Source organism: Myotis brandtii, unplaced genomic scaffold (assembly GCF_000412655.1).
Source record: "Myotis brandtii unplaced genomic scaffold, ASM41265v1 scaffold902, whole genome shotgun sequence".
Lineage (NCBI taxonomy): Eukaryota > Metazoa > Chordata > Mammalia > Chiroptera > Vespertilionidae > Myotis > Myotis brandtii.
In genome coordinates this window covers 4,215,811-4,235,763 of record NW_005371709.1, presented here as the reverse complement: position 1 = coordinate 4,235,763, position 19,953 = coordinate 4,215,811, and the positions used below count along the sequence as shown (strand labels likewise).

Sequence of the window (19,953 nt, the reverse complement as noted above, 5' to 3'; positions counted from 1 at the left end):
ACTTTGGGTGTAACTCATTTCTATACCCCCAAGCCCCAGACACTCAGGTCCCCGAAAGGAGCCAACCTCAGCAGGGTCACTGGAGGGTCACGTGGCAAAACAAACTCTGGCACAAGAGGCAGCCTTGGCAGCACCAGGATTCCAACATGCCGACCTCAGGGGAGGGGGAGGAGGCCGAGGCCTGAACAACATCACTTCAAAGGTTTGTGCTTCTTCGTTTGTTTCATAATATTAAGTTTCATAACCTTAGCTGAGAAATGTCAAAATTAAGGGAACAAATGAAACGCCTCTCACCCTCCATGAGCTCATCCTGCTGCAAAACTCATTTCAAAATTCGCCAGTGAGGCTGCAGTATTGCTGGGCACTTTATCCAAGTACCTCATTGTACCACTAAGAGGCAGCATGGTGCTCTGACAGTTCAATGTTAACGGGACTAAGTTTCGAGGTCAGTGTAAAAGATGCGTTGCTAGCTAACTTTTGTAACTTAAGTTTCACTCAACCATCTCTTAGAAGAACCTTGTCCACACGGAAGCTAAGGCACAGGGACTAAGGTCTAAGGTTTCTAAGCAGAATGCACAGGCAACATGGTATCACGATGAAAGGCAGGATGTAGAGGACTGGACGCATGGAGGCAGCCGATGCTCTAGGCATGCAGAGGGCGTGTGCCAGCAGATCCCGGTCCCGCAGCCAGGCATGCTTGAACATACAGAGCGCAGGACATGATGGGACTCATGTCCACGGGCCAGCCACAGCGAGCCAAAGCGAGCCTAGGGAAGCCAGGATGACAGAACTAATTCGGCCTACAGCGGGCAATGCTGAGGGGAGGCAAATATGGCTTTGGGTCAAGCAGCAGATCGAGGCGACCAAAACAGACCTCTGACCCAGATTTCCTTTTTGCCGTATCGTCTATATTGAGGAGGTCCCCAAAGCGCTCATTAGTGATAAACTGATGGTGCGTTGGAATGACGCCCGTGTGGCGCCGAGCTGCAATATCGGCCTCTTCTTGCTCGCGCTTAAGTCGTCGCTGGTCCGCTAAAAGTTTCTGCCATGAAATTGCATAAAATGGGCAGTGAATCATCTGGTCCAGGGCATTGGAAAACTGCCAACAAAAACAACTGAGGAAAAGGTGCCAGGTCAATAGGAGGAAATTAAGGGTTAGATGCTGGAAGGGCTTTATGGCCACAACTACTATGTTCCGCTATGACCACCCCCCGGCACCACTCCGCATAGGAAGGAGACAACCCTGCACAGGAGAAACCAGGGGACACTGGGACACAGCGAAGGATGAAGTCCACACAGTTACACTGTCTTCAACCCGCCCCCGGCTCAGCCCAAAGCCCCCTACCTCCTTACACGCGGCAGCAAGGCCAGGTGACCCAGGTGTATCCATGCATTCCTACGCATGCTGGGCTGGCGGCAGGAGGCTGAAGTGCTGTCCTTCAGGGATGCGTTCCCACAGCTGTTCCCACAGTGGGACCAGGGCTGGCTGACTCCTCTACCCACATCTGACCTACTACACCTGCTATGGGCTTTTACTCTGAGGGGTCAAGGACAACAAAGTCATTTTTGTGCTTCCTATGTCTGTTACTCTAAGCCAGGGGTCCTCAAACTACGGCCCACGGGCCACATGCAAATACAAATATTGTATTTGTTCCCATTTTGTTTTTTTACTTCAAAATAAGATATGTGCAGTGTGCATAGGAATTTGTTCATAGTTTTTTTTTTAAACTATAGTCCGGCCCTCCAACGGTCTGAGGGACAGTGAACTGGCCCCCTGTTTAAAAAGTGTGAGGACCCCTGCTCTAAGATGCTTGACAGAGTGGAGCTGCCATTTCAGCAAACAGCTCCTCTTCTCCTAGGCCAGCGATCTTTTCTCTGGGCACAGTTTTTAGGAGGCCTTAGCCAAGGCTATGTTTGACTGACAGAGCATCAGTTACTTTCTTGCTATACTTTTAAAAATAACTATTTCTTCATTAGGTGAAGTGAAAGTGAGTTTAATTTGTAGACTATAAATACAGAAGATAAACTAAGAATGATGGTACTTGTGTTTAGAAGAAATATTCTCCCCTAAATTAAGGAAATAGGCATCTATTTCTATTTTGAAAGATCTTTTAAAATAATTAAACAATGCTGCATTTCCTCATTGCCTATTGAAATGACCCTATGGAATAGAACTTTAATGTGTTTTCCTATTTCATACCAAACATACATCCTTGGGATTAACGTTTTTTTGTAGGAAAAGCATTAATTGTAACTGACGATTCCTACATTCTTAATAAAACATTAGGCTTTTTTCAGAAGGAAATTAAATGCCTCATGTGACACCTAGCCCCAAATGACGGTGGGCCCAATTTTCCTATTTTTCCAGGGTCACAAATAATAAAGTAACAACTCACCAAAAGTCGTGGGATTTCCAATGCTCGGGTAAGTTGTTGTGAAGATTAAATAAGAAAAGACAAGAAGGTGCTTTGCAAGCACATGGAGCCCTGGTTTCCAGCTCTCCCTCGGGTATAAGGCAACGTGGATGTGGCCCTGGCAACCATCACCCTCTCCCAGTCCCTTCCTGGATGAACAAGGAGGTGACTGGGTGACCACGAATGTCCCTGCCAGGGCTGACATGACCATTTCCTGAAATGCCACCATCATCAATGTGGATAAGAAAGCATTTGCTAGAAACACGCCAGCACTGACACCCATGAGCTGGGAGTGTGCTTTCCCTGGAGCCGTGGGAAGGGACCGACGCTGAGGCCAGGCCTCTGGTGGTCTGGCCCAGGTCACATGAAGCCAGTGAAGGTGGACAGGGAACGGAGCACTTGGATCTGACCTTGATAAACCCACCTGCCCCGCAGTTTCACCACACCAGCCAATACCCTGGGGAAAGACAGTTTTTAAGGGCCTTTGAGCAGTTCAGGAAACGAGCTGCTCACCTTCTGAATGCACCTCTGAATATACCAAACGGCTAAACCAACTACGTGAAATATGCCTCCCGGGTGGCAGGCAGCGTTCTATCACAAAACCTTCCGTGCTGGGGACTCGGTCTACACAGCGAGTTGGAGTGCCCTCCTCCACCACAGCTTCCGGCCTGCAGGGCGGCTCCTGTGGCTCAGTGATGGTGAGAGAACCGAGTCTGCTCTGTGGCCTCATGACACTCATGGTGTCTGAGCGTTTCACCTTGTTATTACAAACTACTCTATACATCAGATCCTTCCTCTTCTTTCTTCCCATGGACACGTGCCAGTGTCTTACTGAGTACTGCCTGCGTTATGCCCGGAGAGGGGAGACCATGTCTTTTCTGTCTTTTGTCGCACCATCCGGCTCTCCTCAAAGTTGGCCTCACCCGAAATCCTTAAGGAAAATCCACCCAAACCCTGAAACCACCATGAAACAGAACCAGGGACTTCAGACTTTGCAGAGAAAGGAAGAGCTGCGTAGACATGAACACCCTCCACCTCCTGCCGCCAGGCTCCAGCCGTTCTTCCACCTCTTCACTCACGACAGGAACAGGCACTGCAGCCTGTTTCATCCACAGGACCCATTCTCCTGGGCACACACAGTCTAGAAAGCACGCCTCGTACCAACACTGCGCCATAACAGACGCTGTGATGTGGCCCAGTCAACGGATAGGCAGAGCGGCCGCCTCCTAAATCCCAAGGGAACGCACTGCTTTCCCTGCCCTGTCAGTCATGCCTCCACAGCTGCAAGGAAAGGGCTCAGCCTGAAGCTCTTGGTGGGAGTTTAGCAACGTTTATTGGGGCATCTCTTCTTCTGAATACAAAGGCAACACCAAATGGTTGCCTTTTAGTGACCACAGTATGTATCATGGTCATTATTCTTCTCCAGTTTCCGCTTCCTCCTACTGCACCCTTCCCAACATGAACTGTGCTTGGTGCCAACGGAGGGATGGCAGTACTGGAGAAACATGTGAGAGGATTTCCCTAGAGAATAATAAGGCCGGGGTCTGGCGGAGGGATGAAAGAGCAAAGAGCAATACAGGGTGGGCAACCTCTTCTTGGACCTCCTGGGGGGCAAAGTGGCGTTCAGAACCCAGTGCCTTGAGAAAATCTACTTTAAGGGAAAGTGGACTGAAAGAGGCCTGACTGCGCCAATGTCATATAAAAAGTCACTTCTGACAAAGCTGATCTTGGCTTCCAATTGCTAGGCCACGTCATCTCTCTGGCAGATATCTGGGATGTTTACTTCCTTCATATTTTTCTCTGCCCAAAAGCCAAGAGATTTTAGAGATGGCACTTACTTCTTTATCATCATGACGCCTTCGGATGAATTCTTCTGTGGATTCCAAGTAGTCAGCTGGTATAAAATGTCTTGGTGATTCTGAATCTTCAAAAGAACAAAGTAGAATTAAAACAGGCAAAGATTTAGTGGGAAACCAAACTGGGAAAAGATTTCACCTTTCATCCATTCTAAATAGCAGATTTTTTACAGTTGTAGAGACCAGTGATCAATGATTGAATTCTGAAGGAAAGAACCCTCGAATTCCCCCCACGTTTTGGATTCACTTGTGAACTAGTGTAATACAAAACTCATTACAAGGCAAAAGGTGAGCAAAAAGAGAGGACCTTCTCGGACAAGTGTCCCTGCTCAGAGGCGTGCAGGATCTCACAGGGACACACTGTACACACACACACACAGGCCACCGAGAGCGGCTGCCTCTCAAAAAACCACGGCGAGTCGGGGTTGGTGCAAACTGCAAGGGGCGCAAGGGTTCAAATGAACCACTTTCTCAGATGAGCTAAACGGCCAATTTTTCTTTCGAAACAGAGTTTGGTGGTTAGTCTAGATGACATGGGGGCTTTGTTTTTGAAGAAGTGCAGCCACTACGAGCCATGATTAATTGCCAAGCAAAACAAACAGAAAACAAAGGACAGACCAGAAAATGAGCACCAAGGGCACACAGGAGGAGGGGACAGAGCAAGCAGAGTGGAGACGGGAGCTGAGACTGGGCAAATACACAAAAGGCCACCTCCGTGGGATGGTCCCAGTTCACTGGGTGGGTTGTTGTTTCTGTCCAGGCTGTGGTCTGAGTACGGCACAGGGTTCCCATTATCAAAGGCCCCCGGGCAGTCCTCTGGGACCGCGGGTCTCTCCTGAGGGGGCTCTGTGGTCCGGCCCAACCTGGCCATGGTGTGTCGGGAAGACAGGCGCTTGGGCACCAAGGGCTTCCCCCCGGCGCGGGGCTCGTCCTGCTGGGGCTGACCAGGGAGGTCTGGCTTCCGGCCCGCCGGGGGGCCCGAGAAGTCCCCAGGGGCAGGCTGCCTGGGGTGGTGCTGGAGGGGCTTTTTCAGCCGGAAGGGGAGGGGGCTCATCAGGTAGATGTTCCTGAGGAGCGCGCTGCGGTCCCCTCTGCAGTCTGGGCGCCAGTCGGGCTGCCGGGAGGCCTGCTGCTCGTGCTTGCGGATGGTGGTGAAGCGGGTGTAGGAGGCCGGGCAGGTGCCCTTGCACTTGTTGAGGCGGTGTTTGGGGAAGTCTCCGTGAACGCTGCCGCCGCTGCCCTCTCTGCTGTCACTGGAGACGTTGGAGCAGTGGTCAAGCTCGTCGGAGCAGGTGGAGAGGGGCTCAGAGGGCGCCAGGCCCCTGAACCCCAAGGGGGAGTCCACCATGCGGCTGCACGTGGGGGAGGCATAGACCCCCCCGGGGTTCATCCCGTCCACCTCCCGGGGCCGGAGCTTGGTGGACTCCAGGAGGGACTCGGCGGAGCGGGCTGCGGTCAGGCCGCTCCGGGACAGCACGGGCGTGGGGGACTTGCTCAGCCTGCCCGACAGGTCCAGGGATGGCATGGACCGTGACCGCTGGATCAGCTGCTCAAAGGCCGTGATGCGGGAGGAGACGGTGTGCTTGGGGATGTGCTCCGAGCCCTCCTGGCTGGGGCCCAGCTCGCCCCTGGCCAGGGCCAGGCTGTTCCTCTCGAAATGGGAGGCGAGGTCCCGCACGCTGGAGGAGGAGGCAGAGCCCAGGAAGAGGCCGGCTCGGTTGATCTGGTGCATGTCCCGGTAGAGCATGGTGAACTGCATCCCCGCCTTCCTCGAGAGCGGGCAGGGCCTCCTGGTGCTGGAGCCGTACTCCTGCAGGCTCAGGGTGCTGCTCGACTTGCTGTCGTAATCCCGCCGGGAGCGCATGAGCAGGTTCTCGATGCTCCCACCCACCTGGAGGGGGAGCCCTCTCTTGGAACCGTTCAAAGAAACGGAAACACAAAGGTTCTCACAGCTCTGAGCCTTTTCTGATGGCAACAGGACACTCTTCTGTTCCTGCAAAAGAGCGCTGGGAGCGGAGAGCCTGGGCTTGAACTTGGAGGGGAGGATTTCTGAAATGCAGGCTTTTGCAGCAGACAGGGGTTTCTTGTGCTTACACACAGGGCCTAAGGCATTGCTAGTGTTAACCGTTCGGCTATGAACTGAAGATGAAGAAATCATGTGAGCATTCCCACCTTTACGATCCACTGGAAAGCATGCAGAATAAAATAAACAGACCCATTAGGTTAAAGCTGAAAGCTGCTAAAAAAAAGGGAGAGGTAACATGCTCATTTGTCATAAGGTGTTTTTATTTTACATTTCCAGTCGATGTCCAGAAGCAAAATAATCTGTGCTGCAAAGCAGGTGCAAAATGCAACGAAAAAATGGCCACCTTGCTAGTCAGGAAAGGCTAAAGCTCAGTTAGTTTCTAAGAAAAGGGAATCAGAACAAAAGAGAGAGAGAGATGCTTCAGGGAGAGCAAGGCCGGGGATTAAAGGAAGGAGAACTATTAATACCAGAAAGAAAAATGGCCGGTGAGAAACGAGGGGAGGGGACTAGGATGGCTCAAAGGCCTGGAAGTGGACCCGCACAAGACAAAAGTGATTCCAGTAGCTGGAGGTTCACCCCTGCCAACACCCCGGTGACAGTGTGGACGGGAGAGACACCCGATGAGGCAGACAGGCGAGAGGCCTGCAGGCTTTGCGGGGTTACCTTTCGTGGAGGCCGAGCTGGACGGGCGCTTGAGCCCACTGAGGCCCTGGAGAGGGATGTCTCCACCTTCCAGGACGCTTTTATAAATCTGCCTCTCATTCTCCAGGCTCCCGAGGTCGCCGGGAGCCCCATCGGATTCCCTCTTCACTGCGTGGAAGTTGGAAGAATATATACTAAGAACAATGTAATTTTAAAAGGAAGAGAGAAGAGGGGGGAGAAAAAGAATAGGAGTTAGTATTTTAACATTTGTCTAAAAGGTACATTTCCAGTTGGGGGTAAGAAACATACTTTCCGGCTTTCTAATCAAGCACCGCCCTTTCTAAGGAGCATTCCTACGCAGAGGTCGAGTTCGACAGGCAAGGCTGGCCCACGGGAGCCCCTTGTCCAGATAGCGAACTGCCCTAATTGAATGACTGATTTGTGCTTTCGCAGAATAACTGAGAAACACGGCTGGGGCAGCGGGTAGGAGATAAGATTAGAAGGTGGGGAGGGCAGGGCAAGAGATGCTGGGGCCCAGGTGCTGCACACAGGATGGGGCAGTCACGAATATAGTTGGAGGCCGGCTGGCGTGGCTCAGTGGTTGACTGTCGATCTATGGACCAGAACGTCACGGTTCGATTCCCAGTCAGGGCACATTGGGTTGTGGGGTCGATCTCCAGTGTGAGGCATGTAGGAGGCAGCTGATCAATGATTCTCTCATCATTGATGTGTCTCTCTCTCTCTCCCTCTCTCTCCCTCCCTCCCTCCCTCCCTGAAATCAATAAAATATATGTATGTATAAAAATAACGTAAGTGGAGCCTCTGACCAGTGTTGGCAACTTTAAGTCCAACTTAAAGTTGGACTTAGATTTCTGGGTTATTTTTCTTTGGCCAATGAAGCATTAAAATCAACCATGAAAAGAGGAGGCCCAGCTGGGGCTCCAGGACAGTCAGCCACCAAGTGAAAGGGAACCTGGGTTCTCCATGCTTTTGGGGTGCCAGCCACCTCTGCACCCACTGCTTTCAAGATTCATACTCAGACCATGATGCCATGTTATGAGGCTCACCTACTGATACATCCTTCACTCACTGACATAGCCTTCACTTACTTTTATCTTGTTGAAGTCCTGGGTATTTTTGCAAGTTCCCACAAATCCTTTTTGGAATGAGGTGGGCCCAGAAAGGATGAAGAACACTCACACACTGAACCGCCCCTTCCCGAGGCCCGGTGTCCTGCGCCCTCGCCCACGGACACACTGACAGGTGGATGCACAGGCACAGGTAGGGAAGGACTCCTTCCCCGCAGACGTGCCCAGGCCTTGGCCAGGCTGCTGCTCAGTCCTACTGAGCTCCGTTTGCTGGAATTCTCAGCTCTAGAGATGTCAACAGCTCGGTGGATGCTTCATCCCAGTATTTTATTATGAATATTGTCACGTGCATAGAAATGCTTAAGGAGCTGTAATAGTGAACACCGATGTGCCTGCCCCCCGCCCCCCGCCAAGGTCCACTGGGCTGCATCTGCTTTATCCACATCTGTCCCCTGCCTTCCCTTTCCCCAGCGATCACAACAGAATTCCTCTGATCCTCACAAACAACCCCACTCCTCCCTTTTCCGGAGCTCTCAGCCGCTGTTCTAGAACATCTCCCCACGACTGTGGAGGCAGTGCCCCCCCACTCCCCCCCCCAGCCCAGGCTCGCACACCACGGAAATGGAATCTAAGGGAAAAGAGAATCAACCCTCACAGCTGAGAACATACAGGCAGGCGGCGGAGTGAGCCCACAGAGCAGCCCGGGAGGTCTCTCCCCAGGCCGTGCCCTGGTTTCTAAGAGCCCACAGGACTATAGGGCCCATGAGGACACTCAGCATGTATTTGCTGAATGAATAAAAGGTCACATTTTCTGAAAGCAAATTTGGCCCATGTGATCTGATTAAGAATATGTTTTGAACCATAGCGAGGGGGAGGGTCCCGGGTTCAATTCTGGTGTCAATCCCTGGCCCTGGTTAGGGTGCATGCGGGAGGCAACCAGTCAATGTTTAGTTGCTCTCTGTCTCTCCCTCTCCCTTCCATTCTCTCTAAAAAATGGAAAAATATCCCCAGGTGCGGATTAACAACAATAACAACAAAGAATATGGTTTGATTTGTGAAACAACATACTTAGGAATTCTTCCGCAAGTGTAAGAACTATTTCACATTTACTTGGGGCTCTGAGCTACTGACATCAGTGACCTCAAGCCATCGGAGCAGTGGAGAGAGAAGGGCTGCAGGATCGAGGTGGCCAGTGGCCTGGGCTCAGGCTGGCTGTCCTTCCTGGTGCCGGGGCCCTGCCTGGAGGCCTACTCCCACCTGGAGACAAAAAGGCGTGGCTTTCCCAGGCGAAGGGGCCGGGCAAGGGACAGGGCTGCCATTCACAGATGTCCCCGGTTCTGACTGACCAAAGCCACTCACTGTAGTTGTGGGGGAGGGGGCCTTCAGGAGACTAGCAAGCTGTCAATGCCGGTTTAGACCAGTACAAGTCATCTAACCTAGCGTTCCCTTTGAACTTCCTAATTGAAAAGAAATCTGCTTCTTTTCGAAACTTCCCTTTCGCCATCCACCCTCTCTTTTTGGCTGCAGTTCCTGATTTTGTCCTTCAGCTGAAGCCCGTGTCTCCTCTGTCCATTCCATCTGCAGAGAGACCCATGGACAGGCGTCCTTCGGGCCTGCCAACCAACAGCTGTGGGACCGAGGTCGCTTTTGTGAGAGGAGCACCTCCAAAGCTCTGGTTTGGGGCGACCAGACCTCAGCACAGAGCGACTCTGACAGTGGCTTCCACCCTGCTGTCCTTAAACTGCCGTGGCCTCAGCCAGAACGACCAACCCATCTCCCCTCGTTTCTCCTAACTTCTCGGCCATGACACCAGCTGCGGACCTCACACCTCCCCCTCCCCTACCTCACCCGCTGTCAGAACTCACCCCGCCCCCAACGCCACCCCACTTTCTGGCTTTATTCCACCCATTATCACCATTTTTTCCTGCTTCCCACCAGAACGACAAGCCTGAAGCCCTCAGGAAACCTCTCAGGATGGACTTGCTATGGCCAATTGTTTTCTTTCTGATACCGAAGCCGACATACTTTTTCCAGATGTGTGACACTTTTGCAACTTGTTTAAAAACAATGTCTAAAAGCTCCAGTACAGTGTTTCTAAGTGAATTATCTTCCCCAGGCCTCCTCATTGGAAAGACAGACACCATTTGTCCATTGTAACAAAGGGGAAACTGAGGACCAGAGCGGTGAAGGCCTCTGTCAAAGGTCACAGTACTGTTGGGTCTTTGCTGTGTTCAAACAGTTCAGAGAGGGTGAGAACAGTACCCTCGGTCTGGCCGAAAAAGACCCGAGTCACCGATTCTGCACCAAAACAAGCCAGGCTCAGCAGCTCGGCTCTGCAGCCTGGGCGGAGCCAGTTTTAGGCTGAGGAAGAGCAGGCCAGCAGGAGGCAGCGACAAGAACGGACGCCCTGGCTAAGAGGCAGTGCTGGCTGCTGAGTTAAGGGGATTCGACAGAAACTCACTCGAAAAATAAAGTGAGAGAACAGAGCAATCATTTTAGGGCCGAATGTTTCCAATGTGCTAACTGGCCGGGTCGGGATTCCAGCCTGACTCCAAGAGGCAATGTGATCAGTGGAGGCAAACCCGCTCATTTTAAAAACTTGGAGACAATCTGTTTCTCTCAGCCTCAATTTCCTTTATCTATAAAACTATTAGGTGTGGTGAGACTGTCCAAAAAGTCCACCTTCAAATCCCTTATCTACAAAGACATTCCTTTTGACCTCCAGATACATACACTCAATTGCCGTCTAGAAGCTCCACTTAGATGTTCCTCAGGCATCTTAAACCCAACACGTCCCAAACCCAACCCAGCTCTGTTCCTCCATCTCCCATCACCCAAGCCAGAGAGCCCAGAAAATCAACCCCTTCTCCCTCTCCTTGCCCTGCAAACTTCACGAATCAGCACGCTTTGCTTACTCCGTCCTGACACAGCTCACATCAATCCCTTCCGTCTCTACCTCCCTGGTCCCCACCTCCCACCACTCACCCACACCTGTGCAAATAGCACACCACTGCTCCCCCAGGCTCCACCCCATTCCCCTCCAGTCACTGCAAACTACTGCCAGTGACATTTCTAGAAAAGATCTCACCATGTCATTCCATGGCTCATTTTATTTATTCAACAAGTATTTATTGGACACCTACTACATGTCAATCAGTCTCTTAGGTAGAGATTCAATAAGGAACAAAACAGACAAAAAAATTCCAGCCTCATGGAATCCACTGTTCAGAACCATTTAGTGTTTTCAGGAAGAAACAAAAAGAAACAGTTTTCAACTGGCTATGGGAGAGGGCGTCTAGACAATTTGGGGAGGGCAGTTCATCTTCTAGCCTTTCATAGCATGAAAAAAAATTTGCCTTTTCTATTTGTGATATAATGTTGTTATTATTATTATTCACTTTTTATTTGCGGCTCCTCTGTAAAGCGTACCTTTCTTCCTCCACGAAACGGAGGTGTGTTCCCTCCCTCCTGATCCCATCACTGCCTGTCCCGCACTGGATTCTGATGGTTGTTTACAAGTCTGCCTCCCATTACACTTGGTTTTTCCCTTGAGGGAGGCAGTTTAACTGATTAACCTTTGCACGGCTGGTGTCTAGCACCTTTGTTCAATAAATATTAGAGGAATAAATGATTCTATAAAATTAAATGCCTACACACACACAGATTTATGATACATTTTCAAGCCCTGGAAGTTTCTAATATTTCATCAAGTTCTCCAGGCAATGATTTGTGTTTTGATCTTAAGTTAGATTAAGGGAAAAGGGTGTTTTTTCTAGTGCACCATCACCACTTAGGAAAGCAGCAGCTTGAGTGCCACCTGCTGGCCAAATAGAGTAAAGCTCTTTGGTTAGGCAAAGACTGTATTCAAACTAACCAATGCTAAAATGCTAAGCAATGATGAAGAGTAGGATACACTGTTGATTTATAGGTCTGGTAATTCCACAGAAATAAAATACAAAATTTGGCATACGCTGTGATCACAACTATAAAAATATATTTTTTGAGAGGAAGGACTGGTAGATTCTATTAGGATATTAGAACAATGGGTGAATTTTTTCCTCTCTGTTCCCAGGTTCTTTTAATATTGTGATATGTAATCAACTTAATTAATAAAATTCGAAACTAAAGTCTCTCCAAGATATTAAAGTGGATTCAAAACAACACCATCACTTCTCCACTGACCACAGAGTCCTGCACCTGGGCCATTGTGATTCCTCTTTCTTCAGTCCTTGGGTTAAGTCAAGTCTTTGCCAATGTTTCTTTCAGCAGGTCATTCCTGTCCATCGGGTGAAGGGAACCAGATTCAACCCACAAGTTTCCGGCCTTGGTGCTGAGTTGGATTTTTGTTAATTAAGATGCTTTCCTATGCGTCAGGCACTGCACTTAAGCTGGCTCCTCACCAATTCCAAAAACAGAAAAACCTTATTCATTTGAACAAACTGGGAGAAAACCAAGCCTGAATTTCTGATAAATTCACAAATGGTAGAATAGCAAGAGGAAACAAACCTCATCTATCCCTGCCACATATTTCCCGTGAGCTAGGGTAAGGCTGAAAAAAAAACAGAGGTCTTTGAAGACCTGTTCTGATGATATAAATAAGAGTGCTGGGTAAACGAACACATCAAATAGCTTTATGCACATGAATCCTCAGAGTCTGACAGCAATTTGCTCTTTTCGGCAGTTTGCATTAGGCCCGATCCTGCCAACACAATATTACAAATAGTTGCTTAAATGGTTTTTTCAATCATTTGAAGGACAGTAAGTTATAGGATGCTTTCTATTAGTTTATTATCAGTATGGTGCAATGGGAGCGCCTGCCAACACCAGTGCCCTGGCCGAGAACGTGACTGCTAGTCTGGTCTGAGGAGGAACAACTCCACCACATGCCAGCTGCAGAGCCGTGGCTGTTACACTCCTGCTTCCTCACCTGTAAAATGCGGATTAAAAAGAATGCCTGGTCCTGGGATGTTGCAAGGACTAACTGAGGTGAAGTACGGAAGCTGCTAAGCATAGGGCCTGGCACATAGTAAATGCTGAGTAAGTCGTTCAAGTCACCACTTCATTTAAGACCCGTGTGTCTAACTCTGACAGGCTGGGCACTGCTGTCTTTTTCTGAATATTCTTAATCCTTAAAGTCTGCTTCAATCATGTGCCACTTTTCTTTCTTTCTTTAAAATATATTTTTATTGATTTCAGAGAGGAAGGGAGAGGGAGATAGAAACATCAATAATGAGAGAGAATCACTGGTTGGCTGCCTCCTTCACATCCCTACTGGGGACCAAGCCCGCAACCTGGGCATGTGCCCTTGACCGAAATTGAACCCGGGACCCTTCAGTCCACAGGCCGACACTCTATCCACTGAGCCAAAGTAGCTAGGGCCCACTTTGCCTTCTTATTTACTAACATTCCTTTTTTTTTTTGTTTTACCCCCAAAACTACTAAGGGACAATTATGCTCCTATTTATTACGTAGCATAGTGCCTTGGTCCAGAGAAGCTAAGGAATTCACTCAGCTGGCCACCTGAAACAGCCTTTTTTGTCTGTGCATTTCAGGGAGATGGATGGGGCGAGGAGGCAGAGGGGGAGACCAGGCAGCAGGCTTACATTATGCAATCCTGGGAACGGTGGGGCAGGGAGAGATCTGGTCCAACCAGGCTTTGGGCAGTCAGGACCGCCAAAGTGACAAGCTTTGTCGCTGACCAATGGGTGACCTGAGGGACCAGTTTGCTGGGAGCTGTGGCCTTGAAGCAGCCCTTCATCTGCAGATAGCCTGAGGCCGTCTGTGGGTTCATTTCTGGGACCTGGAGGACCTGCGGCTGGTCATCCTTGGGCTGAAGGGATAGTTCAACTATCTCCTTAAAACAGAGTGAGCCTCAGAGCCCAAGGTGGGGGCAGGGGCAGCCTGATGATATAGCTGAACTCGGATTCCTCTCTGTCACACCGGTGGCCTGACGACCAACCCAACAGTGAGTGCAAGAGACAATACCGACCTGCTCCAAGACGGAGCTGTCCTTTAAGACAGGAAACTTTCCCCCTACCTGCTGTCCTAATACATCGTTTCAACTTCTTCTCAGACTCTGGGGTCTGTTAATCATAGCCATTAATATACACATTTATAGAAGAAATATTAATAGAATAGATCTGGCTAGAGATTTGGTCGCTACCCTAAGAGGATGAAGGGTTTTTTCCAATTTTCTAGTGAAATACTCCAATCACAGCTAATCGACTTTCAAATGAAACCACTCTTGCAAAATGCCCAAGTGACCATAGGTTTGTCACACATGTCCATAAACTCAGCGTTCAGATCAAGTCAGGCTTCTGTCTGCACAGGCGAGCTTGTCTCACTGTGGATCTGCCCGACCCAAAAGGAACAGGTAATAGCTGTGCCTCCCCTTCTGGTCATGCTTTGAAGAATAAGATACAGACACAGCGGTGATGAGGTGAGGAGCTGCTCCCACCAGAACAAACTCCCAGACCTATGGGTGCACCTGGCATGATGGAGATGCAGTCCTTACTCTCAAGGAGTTTACAATTTACTAGAGGCCCAATGCACGAAATGTGTGCAAGGGGCTTGGCCTTCGCAGCCCCAGCGTGGTCCGGAAGGTCGTCTGGCTGTCCGGTCTAATTAGCATATTATGCTTTTATTATTATAGATTAGAATTATACAAACATAGTAACATAGTTCAGGCAGAGCAGCAGAAGTCGGGGTCCTAACAGGTCCTAACCTGAGACGGGGTATAGATAGACTCAGCTAGGGCTTCTCACACAGGCTCGAATGCTTGTACTTTACCGTGTGCGCGGGGGGCAGGCAGCACTGAACCATTTGCAGCTGGGAAAACAGTTGCCTGGCCAAGTTCTGAGACCAAGTCTGGGAGAGGGTGCAGGAGGGTTGGGGATGGGTTGGGATGATTTGGAGGAGAGGGTGCAGGAGGTTTGGGAAAGGCTGCCATCAAGTGAGTGAGGTGTGCACCCATCACCCAGGGAGAACCCTAATGAAGCCACATCTCTGAGAAACAGACAGGTGAGCCCCCTTTCAGCCCCATCTTTCCAAGTGACAGGTCCAGCCCAAGGACCGGAACCCCACCCCCAACCCCTCACAAAGTCACACCTCCCCCCACAAGAATCAGCAAATGAGGTGAACTTTGATCCTAAACGCATACTAATAAGCTCACGTTCTAAAGGTAATGATGACAACACAGGAAAAAGCTTATCAAAGTTAATATGAATCATCACAAAATTCATTTGGAAGAGGAGAAAACAAGGAAAAAAATGGACGACCAGAACTGAATTGCTACTTATCACCAAACTGTACATCATTCAAAGCCACTAGACTGCTGCCTATAACACACACTTAGGTCCAAATCGTAAGTTTCTCCCGTTTAGACATTCCATACAGTGAGCCTAGAAACAAGGTGGCAACTTACTATCCAGGAGGCTCTGAAGACATTTCCGGAGTGGGGCTGACTGCTGAGCTCTGTAAATGTCAAAAAGAGAAAGAAAGAAAAGTGAACATGATTTATTTTGACTCAGATGTTTCAACCCAAGGGGCGTCCCTGTCCCTTCGCTTCCTAATGTAGCCAGGGCCTCTGGGAGGAGGGGGCCTGGCTGGAAAGGTCTCGGGGCCGCGAGGGAAGGGCCCTCTTTGTCTCTGGTCTTGACCTCCCGGTGGCTGCATCGAGGCTCCCTGGGTGGGTCAGGAGATGGCCGCCTGGGCCCTCTGGGGCAGGCCCACCATTTGGCCAACATGCATTGACAGAGCACACCCTCCCCCAGCGTGCCCCGACCTGCCGACCCCCTGCCAACCCCCTGCAGACTCCTTCATGCGCCCCAGATGCCACATCCAGAGAGAGGGCCACCCGAAACATTAGGTGCAGAATGCACAAAAACACATTTTAAAAGACCACAGTGGGTTTAGATGTTTGTCTGCCCCCGCAGACTCAGACGTGCAAAAAGGGGGAGAAATGCAGATTTACAGAAGCTATTAATGACCACCTCAGCCTCAGTGGGAAACACTTTATAAGATTACAGACCACGGTGCACAAGGAGGAAAACAATCGGGAGCTACATGCAGAGAAAAAGCAACACACTGTGTAGTTTATTTAGGGTTTCTGTTATCTTGGAGAGAAACAGGCAAAGGGTTCAATATATTGGGTCTTAAAAATAATGTGGTGGTTGAATAAATCAGTGAAAAAGTTAACTTTCAAAGATATTCCTAGCTCTAATACTGACCATTTCAAGGAAAACAAACTACCTGGAGGAGAGATATTTGAGGAAAGGAAACACCAGGAAAAAAGAAAGGGACTGTGTAGGAAGGAGGTAACCTTCCTCAGGGGCTCAGCCACCTGGCCCTCTGCCTGCTGGTCCTGGCATTTCTGAGGGCACCTCCACCCCAGGAGGTCCCCGCCCTCTCTCTCCCCATTACTCCTCAGAGAAGGCAGCCCTCTTACCTGCATATCCGTCTGTCCGTCTGTCCAGCCCTTTGCCTGCACTGGTCTCCCTGCCCACCCTTCCTCCTTGAGCCTGTCCTTTGGCTTCTGCCCCGTTCTGGGTCTCCCCACCTCTGTGGACGATGCCCCGGTCTCCAACGTGGAAAAGTGTTTGCCGAACCTGCTGAGCCCTCTGGGCACACGCCCCTCGCCTTCCTCCCGTGATCACATTTTTAATCAGTGTGTACCCCTGGGGATTCCAGTTCCTCTCCACATGCTCCAGCTCCCGTCCACCACTCAGCAGCCTCCAAAGCTTTTAGAAACCTCTGGATTATCAAACCCATTGGCCTTTCCTCAGAGTCGAGGGTGGGGACCTCTCTGGAGCACTGGGTCACGCTCAGACCGCTCCTCTCGCTCCACCTCTCATCTTTCCTCCTACGTCTCGGGAATGCTCTCTCTCTGACCTTCCCTTGCTCTCCTGCTGCCACCAACATCCCAACAGGTGCTTATGGATCTTTCATCCTTTCAACGGGATCCTCCCTTCAATCTTTCATCTTCCCCAGGTGGGGTGTCTTCATCTGTTCCCGGACGTCAACCATCACCTCTCTTCAGGGGACTGCAACTGCCTTTGTAAGCCTCTGCCCGTCTCACAGAACCTAGTCTTACATTTCAAACTGTCAGCTGCATATCCCCTATGTGATACCCAACCAACATTCAAAACAAATGACCTAAAACCAAATCCTTCATCTAACCTCTGCACCGACTTTCTCCCCATCTTTCTTATGTGACGTACTGATGTCCCCACGGCTCCCTCTGTCTGGACCAAGGGCTCACGCTGTCTGTTTCCAACCTGTCCCCCAGTGGCCGCAGCTGTAACCCCAGCTTCCGCTCCTTCCCTGGGCTACGTCCCTGGCACTCACATGACTTTTAGTGCCTCGTCACTCACGCTGGTGGTCTGACCCTCCTTGCTTTCCTAGCTCCGCTGAAGTATAACACGATCCACTCACAACCTCCACGCTCCCTGCCGTGGTCTGAGGACCCTCCCAGCCTCGAGCAGTGCCCACATTCCTCTCCTATTTGATGTAAAGATCCCCTTTCCTTCAAGGGTCTTTCTTGTTTCTCCAAGGAGCCCTAGGAGCAGATCTCCAAACACTGGGTATTTTCCTTCCGCTGGGAGCCCATTTACCTTGGACTCCCTCTCTTCCTGACCCAGCCTTTAATAAACCACGCTTTGACACCGCTCCACTTAAAAATACCAGTGCAGGCCGAGTTTCAAATGCTTGCCTGTGGCCCAGTGGTCTGGCCCCTGGAGTGCATTTTTTCATTGAGAACTTTCTGACCTTTCAAACCACAAGCAGGGCTGCTCTGGCAGCGCCTGCACTTAGTAAGCGGCGCTCGAATCGCTGCCACGCTTTGGAGAATGATCTCCGAGGCCGGTGTCTCCCAAGGCTGCAAAAATGACAGCTGCCAAACGCGGCTCCCTGAGAACCCCGAGAAGGCATTCCAAGGCGAAGGCAGGAAAGGAAGAGGGCCCCTGACAGCAGAGCTGCCAAACGCGGCTCCCTGAGAACCCCGAGAAGGCAGGAAAGGAAGAGGGCCGCCCCTGACAGCAGCGGAGAGGGGGAGCATGGACATCACCAGCCACCCCACGGATACCTGGAAAGCCCCCTTTAAGGAAGATGCCAAGCTCCAAAGAAACCAAAGCAAAACTGAAGTTGGGGGAAGGGGATGGAAAACAGCAGCCAGAAAGCCATGCAGCTTCACAATAACAGCGAGACAGTCCCCTCCTCAGCGACATCCCAAAGAAGACAGAACCGCGCTGGGACAGGCATTGACGGCAGGAGGAAAACTCAGAAGTACCTGCGCCAGGTCTGCACGGGCTGCTTTACTAAGCGTCTCCGTTTTTCCTACATCTGCCTCTAACTCTGTGCGGCAGAGGTTGGGCTCTGTTTCTAGGTTAGTCTGGCACGAGAAAGAAAAGATGAGAAAGAGGGTTTTAGTTTAGGCGACAGGCAGAGAGAATGGAAGGTTAAGTTTGAAAAGTGAATCTTCTTAGGGTTCTATTTTAATAAGGCAGAGATGGCAAGATTAAACAAAGAGCTCACTGGAAATTACCAAAAGCCACGAGAACAGAGAATGCAGCGTTAGGCATGGAAAACATAAGCCCCACGGTAATCAGAGCTTCAAAACTCTCTTCTCCTGGCTACAGAGAACTACAAATACCACAACACCTGCCGGGAGGAAATACCTACTGTCTCTCTTTTCAGTCTGGTGACTGACGAATACTACATGTCAGAGTAAGTCATTGCTTAAAAAGCACACACACCTCTATACAGCAGTCTATATCTCAGAGACTTTGTTAAATAGATTTATCACCAAGCAAAAAAGAAAAAAAAAAGTTATCAAGTTAAAAAAACAGTGATTGAAGAAAATAAGAGCAAAACCCCACAGCACACTCACACTAACCAGGCCAGGAGCACACACACAGCCCCCGGAGAGGCACGCATTACCTTTCTATCCTCTCTAGGAAGGATAGAGCAGTCTCCAGGAGTATAATCCCATATCTTTTTGGGAGGCTGATGGGAAGCAGAGGAGGAAATGGAGAAATGAGCATAAAGACAGACACGGAGACCGGCTCACACAAAGAGGGGCACACCAGGAGGACTCATCAACAGGGAGCTAAGCACGGGCGTGGGCGCTAACTGGGAGCTTCCTTTCTACGTTTCTGTCTCAAGAGCAGATCATGGTTGGAGTCCAAATATTGCAAACTTAAAAGACACAAAGAAAAAAAAAAGCATTAACACCAATTTGAACAAAAATCGAAACTTTAAAAATTCCCCATTGTTGTTTTCAAACTAAGATGGCCACTGAGAGCCCACATTTCTGAAGCAGGCTTCTCCACTGTGAAACTCATTGTTCCTCAATGTGGCAATCTGGAGATTTGGCCAGTGGAGGGTAAATTGCACTGAATGTGTTTTCTGTGGTTTGTGGCAAGTGTACCAGATGGGTGTTAAGTTTCCCACGGTGTGACTAGGCAATTTTAATAATTGTTCACTGCTTGCTTAGACATTAACACTGCTAGTGGTAGAGCCATACCTTCCATCTCCCTTAGAGAACAGAGTTCTACTTTGCATTTAAACAGCGGACTGTAAGGCTATTTTTGTTTTTTCCTTTAACTCTTCACGATAGAATTAGGGTACATTCCTAAAACAGAAATCTGCCAGGAGAACCGTTGTAACGTTTAGTGAGGGAGGGGTTCGAACATAGGACACTGGAAGTTACAAGCTACTCTGCCCCCAGGTGAACCCTCTGTTCTGTCCACTTAGACTTGAAATTTCTCATACAGCTCCCCCTCCCCTCTGCTGTCACTTAATAGCTCCTGGAATATTGTAATTATATTCATTATAACCAATTAGGGAAGCTTATTCAAATTTGTTTACACTGTGACATTTTGCCATGAGCTTACTTATAGAAATCACATCAATTTCTGTAGAAGTTGAGG

General features: G+C 49.8%; 1 protein-coding gene across 20 annotated transcripts in view; it reads right to left on the bottom strand.

Annotated features, from left to right (window-relative positions):
• Positions 1 to 19,953, bottom strand: part of SORBS1 (sorbin and SH3 domain containing 1) — a 200,998-nt gene that overhangs the window by 31,108 nt on the left and 149,937 nt on the right. For 7 of the 20 annotated variants that reach the window (XM_014532641.1, XM_005885444.2, XM_005885446.2 and 4 more), the window contains 7 exons: positions 18,962 to 19,027; positions 18,312 to 18,413; positions 15,450 to 15,499; positions 6,960 to 7,132; positions 4,982 to 6,454; positions 4,253 to 4,338; positions 875 to 1,042 (listed from right to left, as the gene is read on the bottom strand). In XM_014532641.1, coding sequence (XP_014388127.1) covers positions 875 to 1,042; positions 4,253 to 4,338; positions 4,982 to 6,454; positions 6,960 to 7,132; positions 15,450 to 15,499; positions 18,312 to 18,413; positions 18,962 to 19,027 — 2,118 coding nt within the window. The remainder of the gene's footprint in view (positions 1 to 874; positions 1,043 to 4,252; positions 4,339 to 4,981; positions 6,455 to 6,959; positions 7,133 to 15,449; positions 15,500 to 18,311; positions 18,414 to 18,961; positions 19,028 to 19,953) is intronic. The other 13 variants (XM_014532644.1, XM_014532647.1, XM_014532650.1 and 10 more) reach the window with 6 other exon arrangements.